Raw genomic sequence first — 25,488 nt, 5'->3', positions numbered from 1 at the left:
CCTCCCAATATATTATTGCTTGTGTCTGAAAGCCTCACCTATTATTAGCAGGGAATTTAACATGGGATAATGATACGGGGATTGTTAATTGTACAGATACGTGTACATTTTTGTCTTGCCTCAATCATTCCTGGTGGCACAACTTTACTGGGGATATTTATATCCTCAGGGCTTGTAAGGAAATTTGGCTACCTGTCAACCTTACGCGACCATGGGGGGCATCACCTCTTGAGACTTATATTTGGACTTCGCTCCAGTGGACCCGCCGTGCCCTTGGACTTATAATTGCCTCAATGATGGGCCTTGTCGCCATCACCTCCACTGCGGCCGTGGCAGGGCTCGCTCTACATCAAAGCATACAAAATGCTGAATCCGTGCAGCAATGGCACAAGCAATCTCACCAGTTGTGGCTTCAACAACGAAACATTGACTCTCAACTTGCTGAAAGATTGGACAACATGGAGCAAGCCTTAACGTGGCTTGGAAATCAGCTCACTGTCCTCAGTACTCAGATAACATTGCAATGTGATTGGAACTCCACTCAATTTTGCATAATGCCTGTGCCTTTTAATGTCTGAGAATTGGACCGAAATCCAAAAATTATTAGTAGGCCATAAAAATATTAGTTTGGACATCCAAGAACTCACTCAAAACATTTCCGAAGCATTTTGACAACAATTACATGTATTGTCCAGATCAGCTACCCTGCAGGAGCTGGGTCAACGCCTTGCTGCCCTTAACCCATGGACCCAGAAGAAAACATGGATTTCTACAATCTCTGGAAGTATATTGCTTTGGGTGCTAGGATTGGTTCTACTTCTCATGGTGATCCGATGCTCCCTCCGTCGCATCCAAAAACAAAGGGAAACACAGGAACAAGTATGGGCTACCTTTCTAGGATTGAGGCAAAACAAAAAGGGGGAAATGCAGGGGCCATTGAAAACAATATGCTAAGAATAGATAGGGCTCAAGGACAGTATCTTCAGTTGAACTTTTAATGAACTCCAGTAGGCACCAAGAAGGCAGATAAATAAGGAAGAGCCTAGAGACAAGGAACTAAGCAGAAGGTTACATCTGGGTAGAGAAAAGTTGTTTTGCATTGTGTTATTTCTGCTGACGTGGGGTTTATGGAGTATAAATAAAGTGAGGCAGGGGCTCTGCGCGCGGCCGCCATGTTCTCTGTTTGTCTTTGTCTCTTGTGTCTGTTCATTCTCCACCATCCCCGGCGCGGTCCTCGATAGACTACCATATAAATATTTCTGAAACTAGAGAAAAGAAGTCTCAAGAACCATAAAAAATAATGAAACATCCCCCTCTTCTGGCTAACACAGATGACTACTATTTTTTAAATCCTCTCACTTCCAAAATAAAATGTACCAAAATACCCAATATCTCACTTCCTGAGAGCATCCAATCTAGAACTGACCTCTGCTTCCCTAAAGCTTCCTAAGAGTCACCCAGCACAAGCTGAAATCCTATAATAAGATTCTGAAATCCTGTAAGAAGAAAATCCTCCTGGCTCCCTGAGATGACCCACAGTTCTGTTGCTATGGAGCTCTCCTTTGCTGCAGTATATTAAATAAACCTAACATTCCTCAAACACAAGTGTGTTCCTCTTAGGCACTGACTGAAAGGCTTTGTCATTAAACTTTGTAAGGTGTGTCATGACTTACTGCTTCAGGTGTTTTGTCCCAAATCATGATCCCGTTACCTCTCACTTAGAGCAGAACTGGTTTCTTTGAATCCAGTCCTCCATGCTACAATTTATTCTACACATTGTTGCTTATTTAATGCTTTTAAAGTTCAATGCTGATCAGATCAATTTGCCCACTTAGAAACATGAGTTACTTCCTACTGCAAACAAAATCAATTCCATCTTCAAGGCCCTGCACGATCCAATTCCAGCTTCCCTTCCTGGGACCCTACATCCATCAAAACACATTCAACTGCCATTCTTCAAATAGCCCCATGCCTTTCTAGAACTGTAGCTTTGATACTGTCTCTTGTCTTAGAAGACCCTCCCTTCCTTGCCCAACAGATGCCTACCAACCTTCAAGTCTGACTCAAATGGGACCTCTGGGTTGGAGGTCTATGGTGATGACCTGATCTCATTTCCCTCTCCTTTGGGCCCCTGTGGCATTTTCTCTGTGCTTATTGCTTACTGTATGCTGCATTATATTTAATGTATTTACAGAAAAAACATAGTGGTGAAGTACAGGGAACACTAAAATAGAATTTAAAAATGAGCTCTAATATAAGCTCTTATTTGGGAAAAAATAGATTTAAAATAGTATCTGTTCTGTTTATCTCACAGAGATGTAAAAATAAAATGTAACTAAGTATGTAAAAACATTTGCAACTAAGTGATAATATATTAATGTATATTATCTCCACTATCTCTACTATTACATCAATTCAAGATTATACAAATAAATTTAAAACTAAAATAGTTCTGAATGCTGTGAAGGAAAGGTACATCATGCTATGTGACAAGAGGTGGAGCTGTTCTGGTCAGGAATGTTGGGCTGAGTACCGAAGAAAGAAGGGAAGTTACGAAGGCAAAGAAGGAGGAGAAAGTGGGATTCAGGCAAAGGGGATAGCATATGCTAAAGCTCTATGACAAGGAAAAGCATGGCACGTTGGAGAAACTGAAAGATCAGTATGACTGATGCTAGCAAATATGAGAAAGTACATAAGATGAGACTATAGTGGTAGTAAAGGCAGCCTATGTTAGCAGGGGAACAGTTCCACCATGGCACCATGGCAATTGCATGTCTCCATATAGGCCATGTAGGTAAGACTCAACTGGTGGCAGAATGCCCTGTGATCACCCTTAAAAAGGGCAAGATAGGCAGTCTTGTGAGGAGCTATCAAAGGCCATTTCACATTTGTTCCATACCTTGCAGAAGACCCCCGATCTTGCAGAAGACTTGCCATGAGGCAGTTTCTCATCTGCCTCCCTGATTCCACTAAGGCATGGAACTTTCCACTTTGTCCATTTCGGATAAAACTGCTTAGCTGCAGCCTAGAGTTCACGTCTCAAAAACAAAGCAACCTACCACTTATGTTGTCTGTCATCTGACCCCTCTAGTTTGGTATCATCCTGTGGAATTGGGGATAAAGCAGCTAATACCATGCTGATCTTGCTTTGCCATCTGTGTAAGTAATAAAACTGTTTAAATCCATCAGGGTATCCTTACCAGCCAAATCTACAAAAGTGAGGCAAGACTACATAGCAGCTACCACTGCATTGCTGCTTAGGGACTGGCTGACCATGTGACCATATAGAACCTTCTAGGGGATGCTAATGATTTAGATTCGAAGAGCTATGGGAAGCCACTGAAGTGTTTTAGTCAAAGAGGGGGCATAATCAGATTTGCATTTTGAAAAATATCACTATATAGAATGTAATATGGAGAAGAGATTTGAGATAAGACAGAAAGGATGCAAAAAAACCAGTAGAAGTCTAAGCAGAAATGATGGTAACTCCAGAGTGGTGGTGGAGGTAGAGTTACAGAGAATAGACTGATTTGAGAGATATACAGAAGGTAAAAATATTTTTTTTTTTTTTTTTTTTTTTGAGAAGGAGTCTCGCTCTGTCGCCCAGACTGGAGTGCAGTGGCCGGATCTCAGCTCACTGCAAGCTCCGCCTCCCGGGTTTACGCCATTCTCCTGCCTCAGCCTCCCGAGTAGCTGGGACTACAGGCGCCCGCCACCTCGCCCGGCTAGTTTTTGTATTTTTAGTAGAGACGGGGTTTCACCGTGTTAGCCAGGATGGTCTCGATCTCCTGACCTCGTGATCCGCCCGTCTCGGCCTCCCAAAGTGCTGGGATTACAGGCTTGAGCCACAGCGCCCGGCCGGTAAAAATATTTTTAACACAGAATCAAGTGGAGTGGTTTTCTTTCTTGAGCAGCATATTGCTTCCCCTGAAGTTTTGCAGCCTTCCTTTTAGTCTAGCAATATTCACCTTGTTTCTTTAAGTTCACTCAATAGTTCAAGGGTAAAAACAAATACATGGAAATACCTCACCCATTTATTTCTCCCTCATAGATGCCTCCTTCCTTGAACCCTCTATCTGCCTCCTAATGCAACCTAGCCCTGTCCTATAACTGTCATCTTTGAACTTTTTTTCATTAATTTCCTGGGCTGAATCTGCTACGAATGGATTCTTGGGCTTTTTCTTTCTTGTTTTACTGGTGATCAGTTTCAAGCAACTGCCTAAGAAAGGATGTGTGAGAATAAAATTGTCTGAATCTTTGAATGCATTAAGGTATCTTTTTTTTTTTTTTTTTTTTTGAGGCGGAGTCTCGCTCTGTCGCCCAGGCTGGAGTGCAGTGGCCGGATCTCAGCTCACTGCAAGCTCCGCCTCCCGGGTTTACGCCATTCTCCTGCCTCAGCCTCCCGAGTAGCTGGGACTACAGGAGCCCGCCACGTCGCCCGGCTAGTTTTTGTATTTTTAGTAGAGACGGGGTTTCACAGTGTTCGCCAGGATGGTCTCGATCTCCTGACCTCGTGATCCGCCCGTCTCGGCCTCCCGAAGTGCTGGGATTACAGGCTTGAGCCACCGCGCCCGGCAGGTATCTTTTTTTTTTTAATTTTTTTAATTTTTTTTATTTTTTTGAGGCGGAGTCTCGCTCTGTCGCCGGACTGGAGTGCAGTGGCCGGATCTCAGCTCACTGCAAGCTCCGCCTCCCGGGTTTACGCCATTCTCCTGCCTCAGCCTCCCGAGTAGCTGGGACTACAGGCGCCCGCCACCTCACCCGGCTAGTTTTTGTATTTTTAGTAGAGACGGGGTTTCACCGTGTTAGCCAGGATGGTCTCGATCTCCTGACCTTGTGATCCGCCCGTCTCGGCCTCCCAAAGTGCTGGGATTACAGGCTTGAGCCACCGCGCCCGGCCATTAAGGTATCTTTATATTACTTTCATACTTAGTAGTTTAGCTGGGCATATAAGGTAGAAAATCATTTTTCCTTTGGAATTTTATTTTTTATTACTACAGTTTTGGAGACAGGGTCTCACTCTGTCACCCAGTCTGGAGTGCAGGTATGAGATCATAGCTCACCGCAGCCTTGAACTCTTGAGCTCAAGCAATCCTGCCTTCTCATCCTTTCAAGTGTCTGGGATTACAGGCACAAACCACTGCACCTGGCTTACCCGTGCAATTTTAAATCAATTGATTTTTAGCATCCAACTTTGCTCACAAAAAGACTATTGCAATTTTTTATTTTCGTTCCTTGTAAGCATTTACAATTTTATCTTTATCCACAATGTTCTGAAATATTGCAATTATGCTTTATATGTAGACCTTTCATTCAGCCTAACTAGCATTAAGTAAGCCTTTTTAATGTGAAGATTTCTGTCTCACTTCAGTTCTAAAAAGTTTTCTCAAATTATTTCTTCTGATGTATTTGTTCTTTCTTGAATACTTAAAAGTTAGATACTGGGCTCTTAAATTGCCTCCTTTTTCTCTTATATTTTCTGTCTTCTTGACTTTTTGCTTTCAGTGAGAAGGTACTGACTTTATCTTCAAGCCCTCCAGTTTTCTTTCCAAACATAATTTTTGCTTCTCTGTGCTTGCTGTGGTTCTTTTTATTTTAAAATGGCATCCTATTCAGTTTTGTGAGGTTACTAAAGTTCTCTGAGGTTACTAAAGTTTTTTTTTTTTTTTTTTTGAGAGGGAGTCTCGCTCTGTCTCCCGGACTGGAGTGCAGTGGCCGGATCTCAGCTCACTGCAAGCTCCGCCTCCCGGGTTTACGCCATTCTCCTGCCTCAGCCTCCCGAGTAGCTGGGACTACAGGCGCCCGCCACCTCGCCCAGCTAGTTTTTTGTATTTTTAGTAGAGACGGGGTTTCACCGTGTTAGCCAGGATGGTCTCGATCTCCTGACCTCGTGATCCACCCGTCTCGGCCTCCCAAAGTGTAAAGTTTTATATTAGGTTTTATTACATTCCTGAATTATCCTGTTGCTCTTTCATCCATTTTCTATTTACTTATTTTGGACTTTCACACATTCTACATTTTCCTCAAATGTCTAGTCACCCTTGGTTGTCTGCCTGTAAGGTTCCTACCATATCTCCATTTCGCATATGAGAAAATTCTTACAGAGGTTAAGTAAGATGCTCAAGACTATGCTGTTAGTAAGTAGCAAATTTGAGATTCTAATTCAAGGTAGTCTAATTCCAGAGCCTGATCTATCAACAATTTTCTCTAGTTGTACCAGTTGCTTCAGCTCTCCAAAGGATTCATTTAACTTATTTAGAGAAGGAACCTATTGTTTTGAGGTGGGAAGACTAGGAAGAAAAGCTTTGCAAGTTGCTGTTTTAAAATGAGCAATAAAGAGTTGCCTTTGTCTCTTAAATACTAAAGAACTTCTGAAAAAGGATGTCTAAACGCTGCCACAAGGTGGTGCACAATAACTACGCACATTTGCTCCCAGTGGCAACAACTACGATCTGGGAATCTAATGGAGAGATTTTGAGGGCTCCCAAAAATTTCAAGGCAAAGTTGGCAAATCTTGTCAGGAATGAGGACTGTATGCAAGTTTTATTTGTTTGTCTATATAATACTAGCAAATGGATACTACCTGACGAAATCTTTTTGCTGTATTTTTGTTACACATGGTACTTCGAAAATAAAAGTGCTCCCCTCTACCCTGCCGCCCTCCCTACCTCCTGAGAATTGTCTGAATTTGTCTTATTAGCAATATAAGCTTACAGATATTGGTAATTAGAAAGATAAGGTTCTCAGAAAAAAATTAATCTAAGCTGTACTCTTCTCTTTTGAGAAAAAGTCTGGCTCTGTCACCCAGGCAGGAGTGCAGCTGCACCATCTCAGCTCACCGAAACTTCGGCCTCCCGGGTTCAAGCGATTCTCCCATCTCAGCCCCCTCAGTAGCTGGAACTACAGGCATGCGCCACCACACCCAGTTATTTTTGTATTTTTTGTAGAGACAGGGTTTGTAGAGACCAGCCATGTTGCCCAGGCTGGTCTCGAACCTGTAAGCTCAAGCAATCCACCCACCTCGGCCTCCCAAAGTGCTGAGACTACAGGTGTGAGTCACCGTGCCCAGCCTAAGCTGTACTCTTAAGTATACTCCAAAGATAGCAGATTCCATATTCGATCACTGTCATCATCTGAGATGCAAATATTTTCATAGTTTTGCCACATATTATATTAATTTACTTGTTATAAAGTCTCCAGTTCCAAGCATTTAAAGTAAATTTATTAAAAATATCAAATAGAAATGTATTGAAAGAAAATACTTAAAATTACTTTAACAGGGTCATTAACAGGTGGCGGGGCAAGGGTCACTTCTTTAGAAAAAAAGTCCTGACAATAAGTAGAAAATAGCAAGAATCTCTGACACACTTAGTGTAACTTTCTAATTATAAATTCAAATAATCTGGTCTGTGCAGAAGCCACTGGAGTATTTTTTAATATTACTTTGACTTTTGCAGTTCTCCATTTATGCTAATCATAGATTTATGCACTTCATGGTTTTACTTTTGTTTTTAATGATAAGAGAGTCTCCTTTTCATTTTTCTGTCAAATATTATATTATCGTTTTGTTATTTATTTATGAAGAAAAGGAATACACTGAACTAGAGTCCTTGATTTTGCAACTTAATGCACATACACACCAAAGAATATAAAGAAAAGCAGATTGCCTTTTGACTGGTATTTAGATGGACACACAATGTGCCTGAGGATTGGCTTTATCCTTGTATTCATTCAACTACGTTAATTATCATTATTATTGTTTTTGAGATAGAGTTTTGACTTTGTTGCCCAGGCTGGAGTGCAGTGGCGCAATCTCGGCTCACTGCAACCTCCACCTCCCAGGCTCATGCAATTCTCCTGCCTCAGCCTCCCAGATAGCTGGTATTACAGGTGCCTGCTACCACGCCCAGCTAATTTGTGTATTTTCAGTAGAGATGGGGTATCACCACATTGGCCAGGCTGATCTCGAACTCCTGACCTCAGGTGATCTGCCTGCCTCGACCTCCCAAAGTGTTGGGATTACTGGTGTGAGCCACTGCATCCAGCCCGAAGACATTAAATTTTCATATTCAGAAAAACACTGCAAATGAAGATAAATTTATTAATGTCAAATAGATTTTCTTCAAATTAAGCAAAGCCTATAATTCTTATTTAGAATGCATTTAAAGGATAAGAAGTTTGAATGCCTAATCTTCATATACTAAGAGTAGGCCTGAACATTTTTTAATTTTTGTTTTTACAACTTAAAAATATGTTTCACATTGCCATATACTAAAAATAACAAAAATGTTCTTCTTCAAATTGTACAAGAATTTTACCTCTTGGAACTATAACCATATGTGAGAAATTGCAGCTAAAAGAATGTTTTCAAAAAGTTTGATATGGTTTGGCTGTGTCCCCACCCAAATCTCATCTTGATTTGCAGCTTCCATAATTCCCACATGTTGTGAGAGGGAACTGGGGGAGATAACTGAATCATGGGGGCAGTTTCCCCCATACTGTTTTTGTGGTAGTGAATACGTCTCACAAGATCTGATGATTTTATAAGGGGTTTCCCCTTTTACCTGGCTCTCATTCTCTCTTGTCTGCCACCATGTGAGACGGGCCTTTCAAGCCACGTGGAACTGTGAGCCCAACAAACCTCATTTTCTTTTAAATTACCCAGTCTCAGTTATGTCTTTATCAGCAGCATGGAAACGGACTAATATAAGTTGTAGAAAGCATGAAAAGAATTTTCCATTATTTTACATTCCCTAAGGTGTGTGTTTTTGTTTTTATACATAGTCCTATAATTTGGTAATACACAAAATAGAAACATTTGTTCAACTTGCAAGCACATTTGGAAATAGCCATTTAGCAATTATATTCTTTGAACTAAATATCAGTTTGTATCATTTAATAACACAATCTGACAAGGTATTAGAACAACTGAAATCTGGATTGTTTTGAAAAGGCCCAGGCCGGGCACAGTGGCTCAAGCCTGTAATCCCAGCACTTTGGGAGGCTGAGATGGGCAGATCATGAGGTCAGGAGATGGAGACCATCCTGGCTAACACGTTGAAACCACGTCTCTACTAAAAAAATACAAAAAACTAGCCAGGCGACGTGGCGGGCGCCTGTAGTCCCAGCTACTTGGGAGGCTGAGGCAGGAGAATGGCGTAAGCCCGGGAGGCGGAGCTTGCAGTGAGCTGAGATCCTGCCACTGCACTCTAGCCTGGGCGACAGAGCCAGACTCCATCTCAAAAGAAAAAAAAAAAAAAGAAAAGAAAAGGCCCAAATTTGGTGTCACAACCTTAGTAGGGTAATCTATTGACCCTTCATTGTGTCAGTTATTAAGAAATAGTGTAGGTATGTTATGTTTAAAGGTTTAATTGTGTATCTTTATCCAGGGATATATACATTTGCATATAAAAATTGAATTGTACAATAGGGATATGCATAAGTTCCTAAGATTTGGATGACTACATACAATAGCCCCTTTCATCCATGATTTTACTTTCCACAGTTTCAGTTACCCAAAGTCAACTCTGGTCTGAAAATATTACATGAAAATTTTCAGAAATAAATATCTCATAAGTTTTAAATTGCACACCATTCTGAATAGCATGATAGAATCTCATGCTGTCCCACTTCATTCTGTCCTGGATGTGAATCATCCCTTTGTCCAGCATATCCAGGTTGTATATGCTAACTACCCCTTAGTCACTTGGTAGCTGTCTCAATAATCAAATCGACGGTCATGGTATCACAGTACTTGTGTTCAAGTAACACTTATTTTACTTAATAATGGCTCCAAAGCATAAGAGTAGTGATGCTGGCAATTTGGATGTGCCAAAGAGAAGCTGTAAAGTGTTTCCTTTAAGTGAAAAGGTGAAAGTTCTTGACTTAATAAGGAAATAATACATATAGGGTTCAGTACTACCCACAACAGAGAAATATCAGTACCCCTAGAAACTATCTTTCTGTCCTATTCTAGTCAACTCTGTCAAGAGTAAACTTTATCTTGACTTTTAACAGCACAGATTAGTGTATTAGTTTTCTAGGGCTGCTATAACAAAATACCACACACTGCGTGGCTTAAAACAACAGAAATTTATTGTCACAGTTCTGAAGATTAAAAATCTGAAATAAAGTTGTTGGCAGAGCCATATGCCCTCTGAAGCCTCTAGGGGAGGATCCTTCCTTGACTCTTCCAATTTCTGATAACTCTAGACATTTCTTGGCTTGTGGGAGCAGAACTATAAGCTCTGCCTTTGTCTTTGAATGGCTGTCTTTCCTCTGTATCGGTATTCATCTGGAGTTTTCTCTGTGTCTGTGTCTTTTTGCCTTTTCATATAAGGACACCAGTCATATTGGATTAGGATGCAGTCCTATTGGATTAGGGTCCACCTTAACTTGATTACATTTGCAAACTATTGCAAATAAGATCACATTCACGGGTACCAGGGATTAGAACATCAACATACGTTTTCATGAAACACAATTCAAACCATGAGAGTTAGTAGTGCTTATTTTTGCAATTTATATACATGGGCTCATACAGTATTACTTCTTGTGTCTGGCTTCTTTTGCTGAACTTTATGTTAGTGATATTCATTCATATTGTTGTGTGTAGTCATAGCTAATTCAATCTCCTTGCTCTACAGCAGGGGTTGGAAACTATAGTCCATGGGCCAGCCATCTATTTTTGTAAATAAAGTTTTACTGGAATACACCCATGTCTATTCATTTACATATTGTCTACGGCTGCTTTTGGGTTGCAAAGACCTATGAAGACAGGCTTGCATAGTTATAAAGATCTATAGTCTGCAAACCAAAAACATTTACTATCTGGCCTTTTAAGAAAGTTTTCTGACCCCTGTAGAATTCTATTGGGTCAATATACCACAATTCATTTGTCCATCTAACTGCTGATGAGCTTTTGGCTGGTTTCCATTTTAGGGCTAATATGATAGTACTGCTATGAACATTCCAAAATACATCTTTTGGTGAACATATATGCACACTTCTACCTGGTATATACCTAGAAGAAGAATGGCTCTATCACATAATATGCCAGGGGAATTACTCTATCGTAGAATGCATATGCTAAGCTTTAATAAATACTGCTAGTTTTCTGAAGTAGTTGTAGCAATCTATAATCATATTAGTGATTAAGAGTAACAGCTGTTATATATCCTTATCAATACTTGGTATTTTCTTTTTCACTTAAGTCCTTTTGATGGTTGAACAATGATACAGCAGTATCTCATTGTAGATTTTCATTCTCACATTGTCTAATGAACTTAAATACCCTTTAATATGTTCTTGACTTTTTGGATATCTTCTATTTTGAAGTGTCTGTTCAATTGGGTACTCATTTTTAAAATATTTACTTATACACATAAGAGCTCTTTATATATTATGTAAAATTGTTCTTTTCAGTATATTAATTTGTTAAGGCTGCCATAACAAAGTGGCAGATTGAGTGGCTTAAACAACAGAAATTTATTGTCTCACAATTCTACAGGCTACAAGTCTAAGATTAAGGTGTTCATAGGGTTCCTCTCTTTGGCTTGTGAATGTTTATCGCTCACTGTGTCTTCATATGATCTTCCCTCCATGCATGCCTGCATCCCAATTTCCTCTTCTTATAAGAACACTAGTCATATTGGATTGGGGTTCACCCTAAGGAACCCTATTTTAATTCAATTATCTTTTACAGACTCTATCTCCAAATACAGTCTCACTCTGATGAATTCAGCATATTAATTTGGGGGTGCACACAATTCAGCTCATAACAACTAGCTATGTAGTATTCAATTTTTTTCTCACATTCAGTGACTTGCACCCTTCTCTCTCTTAATGGTATCTTTTTGATGAACAGAGTTCTTAATTTTAACATAGTCAAATTCATTGTGTTTTTATGGTTAGAATGTTTTGTGCCCTGTTTAAAAAAAAAAAAAAGCCAACCTATCTCAAGGTCTTGAAGACCTATTTTTCTTCCTCTAAAAGTTTTACTGTTTTTCTTTCACATTTAAATCAGTCATCTATTTGGAAATAAGTTTTGTGTACAGTGTGAGGTCAGGGTTGACATACAATTTTTTCTTTTTTTTTTTTGAGACACAGTCTCGCTTTGTCGCCCAGGCTGCAGTGCAGTGGCAATCTTGGCTCACTGCAAGCTCCACCTCCCAGGTTCATGCCAGTCACCTCCTGAGTAGCTGGGACTACAGGTGCCTGCCACCATGCCCGGCTAATTTTTTGTATTTTTAGTAGAGATGGGGTTTCACCGTGTTAGCCAGGATAGTCTTAAATCTCCTGACCTCATGATCTGCCCATCTCAGTCTCCCAAAGTGCTGGGATTACAGGCGTGAGCCACCGTGCCCGGCCTGACATACAATTTTTTCAATATGGACGTCCAGTTGGTCTAGCAGCATTTATTGAAAGACTGTCCTTTTTCCAACTGCGTGGCACTTCACCTTTGTCAGAAATCAATGACTGTATTATTCATAGGTGTATTTCTGGACTCTAGTCCATTCCACTGGTTAATGTGTCTATCCTTATGCCTACATCACGTTCTTTTATCTATTGTTTAATAACAGGTCTTGATATCTAGTAAAGTAGGTTGCCCAAATATGTTTTTCTTCAAGTTTGCCCTGACTACCCTGTCCTTTTGAATTTTCATATGAATTTTACAATTAGCTGGTCATTTCAGAAAAAAAATGACAACAACAGCAAAACCCTGCTGAAATTGGGATGGCATTGAATATAAAGATTAATTTGGCGAGAACTGACATCTTTACAATATTAAACTTTTCAGTCCGTGAAATAGTATCTTAATTAATGTATGTTTTCTCTAATTGCCTTTTAAAAATGATTTTTAGTTTTCATGTAGTGGTTTTGAGCATCTTTTGTTATTCTATTACTAGGTTGGTATTTTATGCTATTGTAAATGCTGTTTTAAAATTATAATTTCTCCTTTTTGCTGGTATATAGGAATACAACGGACTTTTAAATTTCTTAATTAAATTATAATTCATACCATACCATTCACATTTTTAAACTGTACAATTCAGTGGCTTTTTAGTATATTCCCAAGGCTGTGCAACAGTCATCATACAATTCCAGAACACTGTCATCACCACACACACAAAAAACCCACCATATAATGATCATTAGTCATTCTTCATTTATTTCTGCCCTCAACCCCTGAAAACCACCAGTCTACTTTCCATCTCTATAGATTTACCTGTTGTAGACATTTCATATAAATTGAACCATACAATATCTGGTCTTTTGTGACTAGTTTCTATCTAGCATGTTTTCAAGGCTCATTGGTGCTGTAGCATGTATCAATAGTTTTTCTTTTTGGCTGAATAATATTCTATTGTATGGATATACCACATTTTGCTTATCTATTCATCAGCTGATAGACATTTGGGTTGTTTCCAGTTTTGGCTATTATAAATAATGCAGCTATATACATTCATGTCTAAGTTTTCATATGATTATGTTTTCAATTCTTTTGGATATACACCTAGGAGTACAATTGCTGGATCATATGTTAATTCCATGTTAAATTTCTTGAGGAACTATCAACTGTGTTTCAAAGCAGTCCACAATTTTACATTTCCACTAGCAGTGTATGAGGTTCCAGTGTCTCCCTAACCTTTTCAACACATGCTATTGTCCATCATTTTGACTAAAGCCATCCTACTGAGTGGGAAGTGGTATCTTACTGTGGTTTTGATTTGCATTTCTGCATTGACTAACAATGTAGAGGATCTTTTCATATGTGTGTTAACCATTTGTATCACTTCTTTGGAAAATGTCTCTTCAGATCCCTTGACTAGTTTTATTTTTATTTTATTTTTGAGACTAAGTCTCACTCTGTCACCCAGGTTGGAGTGCAGTGGCACGATCTCAGCTCACTGCAACCTCTACCTCCTGGGTTCAAGCAATTCTTCCACCTCAGCCTCCTGAGTAGGTGGGATTACAGGTGTGCACCACTATGTCTGGATAATTTTTGCATTTTTTTGTAGAGATGGGGTTTCACCATGTTGGCCAGGGTGGTCTTGAACTCCTGACCTCAAGTGATCCACCCACCTCAGTCTGCCAAAGTGTTGGGATTACAGACATGAGTCACTGTGCCCAGCCCCTTGACTAACTTTAATTGGGCTATTTGTCTTTTTACTGTTGAAATGTAAGATTTCTTTATATATACTCAATACTAGTTTATCAGATATATTTTGCAGTATTTTCTCCCATTCTGTGGGTTGTCTTTTCATGTTCTTAATAGTGTCCTCTGAAGCACAAAAGTTTTTAATCTTGATTAAGTCCAATTCATCTATTTTTTCTTTGGTTGCTAGAGCTTTACATGTCATACCTAAGAAACTGTTGCCTTGTACATGGTAATGGATGAAGATATACACCTATATTTTATTTTAAGAGTTTTATAGGGTTTTTTATTTGTTTTTGAGACAGAGTTTTACTCTTATTGCCCAGGCTGGAGTGCAATGGAGCGAGCTTGGCTCACTGCAACCTCCGTCTCCTGGGTTCAAGCGATTCTCCTGCCTCAGCCTCCTGAGTAGCTGGGATTACAGGGGACCACCACCATGGACAGTTAATCTTTTTTCTTTTTGTATTTTTAGTAGAAACAGGGTTTCACCATCTTGGCCAAGCTGGTCTTGAACTCTTGACCTCAGGTGATCCACCCACCTCAGCCTCCCAAAGTGCTGGGATTACAGGCGTGAGCCACTGCACCTAGTGAGTTTTATAGTTTTAACTCTTACTTTTAGGTCTTTGATTCATTTTGAGTTAATTTTTGTATATGGTATGAGGTAGGAATCCAGATACATCCTTTTGCATGTGTCTATGCAGTTCCGTAGCCCTATTTCTTGAAAAATTATTTTCAAATTCTTTTTTTTTGAGACGGAGTCTTGCTCTGTTGCCCAGGCTGGAGTGCAGTGGCGCGATCTCAGCTCACTGCAAGCTCCGCCTCCTGGGTTCACGCCATTCTCTCGCCTCAGCCTCCCCAGCAGCTGGGATTACAGGCACCCACCACACGCCCGGCTAGTTTTTGTATTTTTAGTAGAGACGGGGTTTCACCGTGTTAGCCAGGATGGTCTCGATCTCCTGACCCCATGATCCGCCTGTCTCGGCCGGCCTCCCAAAGTGCTGGGATTACAGGCGTGAGCCACCGCGCCCGGCCTCAAATTCTTTTACCATCAAATTGTTTTGGCATCCTTGTCAAAAATCAATGGCAGAGAGGTATAGGTTTATTTCTATACTCTCAGTTGTATTCCATTGATCTTTATGTCTATTATTATGACAGCAGCACCTTGTCTTAATTACTGCAGCTTTGTAACAAGTTTTGAAACCAAGAATTGTGAGTCCTCTACCTTCGTTCTTTTTTTTCAAGGTTGGCTTGGCTATTCTGGGTCCCTTGTATTTCCACATGAATTTTAGGCTCAGCCTGTGAATTTCTGCAAAAAATACAGCTAGGATTTTGATAAAGACTTTGTTGAATTTGTGGATTAATATGAGAAGTGCTGCCATCTTAACAATATTGACTTTCAACCCACGAGCATAAAATATTTTTCAATTTATTTAGAACTTCTTTAATTTATTTCAATGGTGTTTTGTAGTTTTCGGTGTTCATTTCTTACGCTTTTTTGTTCAATTTATTCCTAAGTATTTTATTCTTTTTGAGGCTATTGTACAATTGTTTTTTATATTGACTGCATTCAGTGATATTTCTAAACATATTAATTCCAACAGCATGTCTATAGAGTCTTTTGGATTTTCTTTACAAATAATCATGTTGCTTAGAAATAATGACAATTTCTTTAATTCTTTTTTTTTTTTTTTTTTTCCTTTTTGTTGAGACAAAGTCTCACTCTGTCACCCAGGCTGGAATGGAGCAGTGTAATCATAGCTTACTGTAACTTCAAAAAACTGGACTCAAATGATCTTCCCATTTCAGCCTCCAGGGGAGCGGGGTCTACAGGCAAGCACTGCCACATGTGGCTAATTTTTTTCTCTTTTTTGTAAAGACAGAGTTTCACACTCTTGCCCAGGCTGGTCTTAAACTCCTGGATTCAAATGATCCTCCTACCTCGGCCCCCCAAAGTTCTGGGATGATAGGTATGAGCCACTGTACCTAGCCCCCTTTTTGCTTTTTTTAAGTATTATTGTATTACTAAGACCTTCCAGCACAATGTTGAATAGAAATAGTAACACAGAGCATTCTTGTAACATTCTCCAACTCAATAGGAAAGTGTTTAACATTTTACTGTCGAGTATAACATTTGCTATAGTTTTTGTAGATATTCTTTATATTTAAGAGGTTCCAGGCCACGTGCAGTGGCTCACCCTGTAATCCCAGCACTTCGGGAGGCTGAGGCAGGTGGATCACCTGAGGTTGAGAGTTCGAGACCAGCCTGACCAAAATGAAGAAATCCCGTCTCTACTAAAAATACAAAATTAGCTGGGCAAGGTGGTGCAAGTCTGTAATCCCAGCACTCGGGAGGTTGAGGCAGGAGAATAGCTTGAACCTGGGAGGTGGAGGTTGCAGTGAGTGGCGATTGCGCCATTGCACTACTGCCTGGGCAACAAGAGTGAAACTCTGTCTCAAAAACAAAAACAAAACAAAACAAAAGAAGTTCCCTACTATTTCTAGTTTGCTAAGAGTTTTTTTTAAAGTCATAAATGAGTATTTAATTTTGTCAAACTTTTTGACACCTATCAAGAGGATCAAATGGTTTTCTCCCTTTTCTCTGTTAACATAGTGAATTATGTTGATCTACTTTTGAATGGTAAGCCTCTCTTGCATACATGCAATAAACCATACTTAATTGTGCCTTTTAAAAATATGGCCGAATTCAGCTTGTTAATACTTCATTAAAGACTTTTGGATCTATGTTCATGAGATACGTTGCTAAATAATTTTCCTTTCTTTTTAATGTCCTTGTCAGGTTTTGACATACTGGCCTCATTAAAAAAAAATGAAACATTAGAAAATATTCTTTTTTTTTTCTATTCTCTGGAAAAGTTTAGGTAAGTTTGATATTATTTCTTCTTAATTGAGAAAAATTAACAGTGAAGTCATCCATGCCTCAAGTTTTCTTTGTGGAAAATTTTTACTAACAATTGCTGCAATTTCATTACTAGTATCAGACTACTCAGTTTTTATTTTCTTCTGTCAGTTTTGGTAACCTCTGCTTCTCAATAAATTTTCTCATTTTAACCCAAACTATGTCAAATTTATCGTTACAAAATTGTTAATATCTTGTTTTTGTGCTTTTGAATATCTTCAATAACTTTTTGATGTACAATGTAATATCCTCTTCTTCATTCTTGATATTGTTACTTGTGTTTTCTTTTCTTTTTCTCTTGATCAGTCTTCACTCATAGAGAGTTCTTAATTTTATTTATCTTTTCTAAGAACCAAATCTCAGCTTTGTTGATTTTTCTCTGTTGTATATTTACATCCTATGTATCGTTGATTTCTGTTTTTCTCATTACATTATTGTTTGATATGGCATATTCTTGAGATGCAAGCTTGTATTTTTTTGCTTTGCATTTTATTTCCACATATATTTTAAACTCTGCAAGCCATTTCAATTATTGTTTTACATAGTCAATTTATATTTAGCCATATATTTATCCTTTCTACTCTTCTTCATTCCCTCCAGTACGTCCATGTTTTCATCTGCAATCATTTTCCTCTAAGGAAATTTCTTTAGTATTTATTTTATTTTATTTTTTATTTTGAGACAGGGTCTCACACTGTTACCTAGGCTGGAGTGTAGTAGTGTGATCTCAGCTCACTGCAGCCTCAAATTCCCAGGGTCAAATGATCCTCCCACCTCAGCCTCCCAAGTAGCTGGGACCACTGGTGCATGTCACCACACTCACTAATTTAATTTTTTTGTAGAGACAGGGTTTCACCACATTGCCTAGGCTGGTCTTAAACTCCTAGGCTCAAGAGATCTGCCCATCTTGGCCTCCCAAAGTGCTGGGATTATAGGCATGAGCCACTGAGCCTGGCCTTGGTATTTATTCTAATTCAGGCTGACAAATATACTAATAGTAATTAAGTTATTTAGTTATTTTCTTTTTCTATGTCTTTTTTCACTTTCATCGTGACAGATATTTTCCACTGGGCAGAAACCTAGGTTGGTAAAATTTTGAATATGACATTCCATTGTCTTCTGTTTTCCATCATTATTGTTGAGAAGTTAGCTGTCAGTTTCGCTGTTGCTCTTTTGAAGGGAATGCATAAATGATGTGTCTAATTTTAACATTTTCAGCAGTTTTGCTACAATGTGTCCAGGTGTGGTTTTCCCTGTATTTGCCTCTGTTTGGGGTTTACCAAAATTCTAAATCTGTTGGTTGATGTCTTTTATTATTTTGAAATGGACTCTGCCATTGTCTCTTTGAAGGTTAATTTTGTCCCATTCTCTCTCTACTCTGCTTCTGGGACTTTAATTGTGCATATGCTAGACCTTTTTCTTTTTCTTTTTCTTTTTCTTTTTTTTTTTTTTGAGTATTATATTCCTTTGTGTTCTTTCCATTCTCTTATCTCTGGGCTTCAATTTGGATATTTTCTACTTATATGTCTCAAAGCCCACAAATCCTACATTTGCTTATATTGAATCTAATGTTAAACCTACCCAACTGGCTCTTCACTTCAGATACTGTATTTTCAGTTCTAGAAAGTCCATTTAAATCTCTGTATAGATTATAATTATCTGGTAAAACTTTCCATCTTTTTGTGCATTTACCTATTTTTTCTATATTTTCTTAAAAATATTAATCATAGTTATTTTATACATTTTTAAAGAGATGTGGTCTTGCTATGTGACCCAGGCTGGAGTGCAGTGGTAAATTCACACGCATGATCATAGTGCACTACAGCCTCAAAGTCCTGGACTGAAGAAGTCCTTCTGCCTTAGCCTCCTGAATATCTAGGCCTACTAGTGTGTGTCACCATGTCTGGCTTGTTTCTTTACACAGTTGATTATCAGTCATATAGTCTTGTCTCTTTGCAGGCCTCATAATTTTTTTATCGTATGGCAGACATTGTGTGGTGGTTTCCAGATTATATTTCACCAGAAGAGGTTTCCATTTTCTTCTGTCAGGCAAACATGTTGAGTGGCTGATCATGTAAACCCCTTTATAGGGCATGGTCTACCTAGCCTTTGTATAAGAATTTTAGATCCTTTATTCCTTATTGCTTCCACAAATCTCTGATGCCCTAAAAATTATAATTTTATAAGGTATGAAGGTTTTCATAGTTGTAGCTGGGGAAGCACTGGCCTACCACAAAACTATATCCTACCCAGAAATGGAAGCTCTCTTGTGATCTTCAAAAGGAAGAAGATGAATGCTCATGAGCTCACAGAATGGTTCTAAATGTGCTCTTCCTGCCACTACTCACTGCAGTTACTATTTATCATAATTGCCAATACTATTCAGAGAGCATGACTAATCACACTGCTGCTCTCAAATTCCCCAGTGCCTGTTAACTGCTCCCATTATGGGGTCAAAAGGATGAAAATAGGACCAACTGAATGAGAATGCACTACAAGGCAGACTGCCTATGCTTCATGTAAGGCAGACTGCCTATGCTGCAAGTGTTTATATATTTAGTACTTGTTTTGTAGATTTAATTACAGAGCCATGTAAATGTTTTACATTATTATAAAACAAAATTAATTTTTAAAAGCTATTCCTAAAAATATAAAATGAAATAAATGAAAGTATATGTATCCAGAGTGACATGGCCGCATACAGAGGATCTATTCCAAGTGATTTTTAAACACATAATTTTACTATTGAGATATAGTCTAAGATAGTAAGATACAGTCTAAGAACAAAAATACCTGCAAAATAATTCTCAAATTTTAATGATCATATTAAGAGTGATAGTCTGATGCTGCTATTTTCAGACTGTTTATTATGTGTGTAATGTATACAAAGGATAGAAAATTAGTGATATTCTATTATTTTTGAGCCATTGAGAACCAAGTTTCTCAGCATGATAGAAGGTGTATATAGATAATTGAGTTTAAGGATAAATTCTGTTATCTCTGAATTTGATTTGATAAGTATGAATTCATGATGTCTTTTAAGACAAAAAAAATCACATAATACTCAACTCTATGCATGAAAAAATCTAAGAGATCATGATCAGTCAAAGGCAATGAGCTCCTCTAGGACACAGATTGTGATCTCTGAAACCTACTAACATTAAAAAATAGGCTTCTTGAACAAAGGGTTTATTATGTATGGGACTGAAGCTAGATATATACAAGATGAGCCTAGAACAGCATATTACTCTGCATAGCAAAGAAACTATCAAAACTACTGGAAACAGTCAAAAGAACTCAGGAGTTAATCTAGTATATCTAGATGGTATGAAGATGATAATATATCTACAATATTTATGAGACAATTTGAACCCTGACTTAATATTGGATATTAGTTTTTATCTATAAAAGTAATGTAGTTTAAAAAAAAATCTTTACCATTTAGATAGATATATAATGAAACATTTACAGAGGAAATAATACGATATCTAAAATTTGCTTCAAAATATGGATCGAAAAAAACTAAAGAGAGGTATAGATGAAAGTAGTAGCCATGAGTTAATTACTGTTTAAAGTGGATAATGAGTAAATGAAAGTTCAGGCCGGGCGCGGTGGCTCAAGCCTGTAATCCCAGCACTTTGGGAGGCCGAGACGGGTGGATCACGAGGTCAGGAGATCGAGACCATCCTGGCTAACACGGTGAAACCCCGTCTCTACTAAAAAAATACAAAAAATTAGCCGGGCGATGTGGCGGGCGCCTGTAGTCCCAGCTACTCGGGAGGCTGAGGCGAGAGAATGGCATAAACCCGGGAGGCGGAGCTTGCAGTGAGCTGAGATCCGGCCACTGCACTCCAGCCTGGGCGACAGAGCAAGACTCCGTCTCAAAAAAAAAAAAAAAAAAAAAAAAAAAAAAAAAAAAAAAGAAAGTTCATCATATACTTCTATCTTCTTTTGTATATGTTTGAAAAATTCCCATAATAAAAAACAATAATTCATTTTCACTCTGATTTGTCTTAACAGATCTGTTGATTCTTGTACATCACTTGCTCTCCCCTGACAATGGCTGTAACGATGGCATAAGTATGGAAAAGGAAAAACGTATACTGACATGGTTTGGCTGTGTCCTTACCAAAATCTCAACTTGAATTGTATCTCCCAGAATTCCCACATGTTGTGGAAAGGACTGAGGGGGCGGTAACTGAATCATGGAGGCCAGTTTTCCCCTTGCTATTCTGATAGTGAATAAGTCTCATGAGATCTGATGGGTTTATCAAGGTTTTCTGCTTTTGCTTCTTCCTCAGTTTTCTCTTGCTGCCACCATGTAAGAAGTGTCTTTTAACTCCCACCATGATTCTGAGGCCTCCCCAGCCATGTGAAACTGTAAGTCCAATTAAATCTCTTTTTCTTCCCAGTCTCAAGTATGTCTTTAACAGCAGCACAAAAACGGACTAATACATATAGCAAAAGGTGAATCAAAAAATTTCTCCCCCAATTATCACCCCAATTTGATAAATACTAACTATAAGAATCTCTACTATATACTATTAATGCAATAACTATGAATCTTAAGTATCTTATTCCAGAGTATCCGCAATCGGAGTGTTGCAGTACTATAACACTGATATTCCTCTCTAGCCATACCTTTGCTTTAATATAAAATAAGAATTAATAGAGCTATTTACCTTTATTAGGTCCTGCTATTGTAGCTCTATCTGAAAGTTTAGAAAGGGAAATCTGTGTTTCAGATTTTCTTTGCATAGTCATTTGATTTCCAAACCTCTTGAGTTCTAAGTAAAAGACTGTAAATTTCTGCTGAACATCAAGCCCAACTGGAAAATGAAAAACGTATACAAATGCTTATTTAAGTCATATAAATCCACATATGAGAACACATTTCTTTTTATCTCTCTTATATTTTTATAACTTCTAGAGCTAAGAAGTCCAGAAAGTTAAAATATGTTGAAAGGTTAAAAAATATGACAACTAAAAAATTATATATTGATCATTATAAAAATAAAAATCTTCCAAAAATAACTGCAATTTAACTATCTAGGAAAATAAAATACCTATAAATGAAAAGATAAACTTTCAATTATGGCATCCTGGTCCATGATATCTTTTACATACCTAAATACATGAAACTTCCTTTAAAGTTTATTCACATTATCTAAATATATTATTTTTGCATTATACCATTTATACTGTTTTTCTGTACCAGCATAAAGGATGTAATTTTTAAATGCAATTATGTTATTTATATTCATGTCTTCATTACTTCAACTAACTTACCAAATTCAGAACTTATTAGATTTATGCTAAGATCTTCAGATTTAAGAGCTCTCTTCACAGCCATCTTTTTAGCCCAATTTCCAGCTTTTAGCAAAACAGAATCCCTGAAAAATAGTAGAGTTTAAATAGTGATCCAAACACTGAATTAAATACATATTAATCATCAAGGGCTGATTGTTCTTAAGAAAGATACTCTCTAGTAATAAACTGAAATCAATTACTGAAAACTGCTTTCCCCAACTTTTAAGAAGGGAGAATAAAGTATCAATGGAACTCTCTTGCCCATGATTTTTTAAAAATTAATTAATTTTCTTTTTTCTGAGATAGTATCACTCTTGCCTGGGCTGGAGCGCAGTGGTGCAATCACACGTCACTGCAGCCACAAACTCCTAGGCTCAGGCAGTCCTCCTGCCTCGGTCTCCTGAGGAGCTGGGACCACAGGCACATTGGCACTATGCCCAGGTTATTTATTTATTTATTTTTGTAGAAATAGGGTCTCGCTTGTTGCCTAGGCTGGTCTGAAACTCTGGGCTTTAAGTGATCCTCCTGCCTCAGCCTCTCGAAATGCTGAGATTACAGGTGTGAGCCACCCCATCTGATCCCTAATTTCCTTAATTACAGCTGTTTACAAGTTGCATTTACTCATTTTAGTCCCAATAAGAAAATATACTTTGTATTAATAGCACATGAGCTTGTCCCTAAATTACTACCATTTTAAACTGGCTATACGTAGGTTACATGTATTATGAGAACAATTTCAATAGTATTTTTAAATTGATATAAAATGGTTTGTATCTAAAAACATCACAAACAAACCAGCAACCAATTTTATGACTGAACTTATTTTAGTCTCATATAGTCATAGATTTATTAGTCACAGAGAACAAAGATTTGTACAATAGCATATTCTCTGTAAGTGGGTCATGGTTAGCTGCAGGAGAGCAGTTACCAGTGAAAGGGATATCCTGGTCACTGCAGTCCCTTCAGAAACCTTGCATGCGACTTTTTGGGAAGGTATCTTCCAGTATACTGGCACAATTAGGAGATTCCCATTTCAGAATCACTGCCATTCCTGAACTTACAAGTACAGTAATATGGTTGGCAGTCTAGGCTCTGGAGTCAAACTGCTTGGGTTCAAATCTAGATGTTGCTGTTAACTAGCTATATGACCATGATTAAGGTTTGATTAATCATAAACTCATTAAACTCTTTTTGTCTCAATTTTCTCCTCTACAAAATATGGATAGAACCTGTCTCATACAAATATTAAATAATTCAATATTTGAAACCTACTAAGTGCTAAAAAAAATTAGTTATAGCTGCAACTGATACTTAGAGATTGCTTATGATATCCTGGGAGAAAATATTAGTATCTGGAAAAATGCTGAAGTAAAAATTATAGAATGGCATGACACAGAACTAGATATAAGGGAGGGTACCTCCTCTATACATTTGCTTTGTTTGTTTGGCTCCTACAATGGAGTTATAGTAATTTGTTAGATTTTAATTTGGAAGTAGAAGGTGTATTTTGAGGTCAGTAGGAGAAAGACTGCATCCAAACAGTACTAGGGCCATGAATAACTGGACAAAAGCAATGAAATAAGAAAGACCTCCTAGAGATAATCTACTCACTTGTTTCAGACCACGGTGATAGATTTTACACTTTGTTCATTTGAGTATTCAATATAACAATTTAAAACAGACCCAATGTTAATATCTTCTTCAACAGAAAAATAGACAAACTACCCCATTATTGGGTCAGGAAAATGTAATTTAGTTGATCCCATAATGTTCTTTTTTTTTTTTCTTTTTTCCCAGTAGAATTTTTCTTTTACAGTATATGCTTAGAAATAAAATCAAACATCAGGAATTTCATACTTACATAATCTTGTGCAGATAAACTACCTGATTATCTGCATCACCTACGATTAAGGTAACATAGTGAGAATCCGATGCTGTTCTTTTAGTTTGTAGCTGTTCAAAGTTTCTTAATATAACAGTCACTAATATTTCTGCCGTCGTATCACTGTATCTTGTAATCTTTAAAAAAGGACAAGTATAAAAAGTGTTAAAAATAATCTTTCTTATACTCAGCTGAAGCCTACTTATGGGTAGCTTTATTTATGAAAAGACAATAAAATATCTAAGAAACAGAAAATATTTACCTGTTCCACTTTAAGTTCATATTTTGGTAGATACATCACAGCTTCTTTTATCTGGGTTCCAAAGGGGGGATGTCTATTTAAAATCTAAAAATATTTACATCATTATATCCTTACCACAACACATGAAATTCTTTCAGTAAAATATTTTTTAGAATACATAGCTTTAATAATGCTTATCACCCAAAACCTTGGTAATTTAAAATACTTATGACTATGAGAAGGAAAATAACTTTTAATAGAAATAAAGGTAGGCCTCAGAATTTAGATAGAATTCAGGAATTAGGAATAAGTGAATATAAATACCAATTCAAGTTCCCTTGCATCTGTCTCTTCTATTTTTTTAAAGGAAGTCAAACCAGCATTTACGATTGCATTTGACAATGTTATACCTGTGGAAAATTAATCAAACAACAACTTAAAAATAATCCACTTTAAATAAAACATATATTTAAATATATAACAACTAAATTAGTAAAAAAAAATTTAAAGATCCAGTCAAATAACTAACTGATAGTTTTTGTAAAAAGTTTTCAGTTGGATTATTTGGTTTGTGACATTATTCAATTATTCATATTTATTCAGACAAATAAAATATGCATTTGCTTTATAAAAGGAAGAGAAACTCTGGTCCACATGATGGACATTTAGTTTTACTATATGTCATCCATAGGCCAATCACCAAGAGACATGTACTTTTGTACTCATGCCTGAAAGAAAGGCAACATGATTCAAGGATCATGCTTGAATGAAGCAAGGGAATACTGCTTCATGAAGCTATGGCTCTCTGACCATTTCTGTCTTAGAAATACAGTTCTGTGTTTCTGTATCTAAACCAGACTATTTTACTCTACTGCCTAAAACTTCCAATACTTTTCCATTGCATTTAGAATGAAGTGGCAATTTCCTTACTGGGGTCAAATTTCCTTACTGATATGACTTGACTACAGCCTATGTCTCAA

General features: G+C 37.7%; 1 protein-coding gene across 1 annotated transcript in view; it reads right to left on the bottom strand.

Moving 5' to 3' along the window:
- Positions 1 to 25,488, bottom strand: part of LOC117083834 (probable ATP-dependent DNA helicase HFM1) — a 61,284-nt gene that overhangs the window by 24,657 nt on the left and 11,139 nt on the right. The window contains exons 3-7 of the mRNA XM_033211940.1: positions 24,833 to 24,918; positions 24,530 to 24,613; positions 24,247 to 24,404; positions 22,365 to 22,468; positions 21,758 to 21,904 (exon numbers count right to left, since the gene is read on the bottom strand). Of these exons, the coding sequence (XP_033067831.1) occupies positions 21,758 to 21,904; positions 22,365 to 22,468; positions 24,247 to 24,404; positions 24,530 to 24,613; positions 24,833 to 24,918 (579 nt within the window). The remainder of the gene's footprint in view (positions 1 to 21,757; positions 21,905 to 22,364; positions 22,469 to 24,246; positions 24,405 to 24,529; positions 24,614 to 24,832; positions 24,919 to 25,488) is intronic.

The sequence above is a fragment of the Trachypithecus francoisi genome, unplaced genomic scaffold, assembly GCF_009764315.1.
Source record: "Trachypithecus francoisi isolate TF-2019V2 unplaced genomic scaffold, Tfra_2.0 Contig00397, whole genome shotgun sequence".
In the NCBI taxonomy this organism is placed as follows: Eukaryota; Metazoa; Chordata; class Mammalia; order Primates; family Cercopithecidae; genus Trachypithecus; species Trachypithecus francoisi.
The sequence above is the reverse complement of the archived record's forward strand: the minus strand, read 5'-3'. Positions and strand labels throughout refer to the sequence as shown.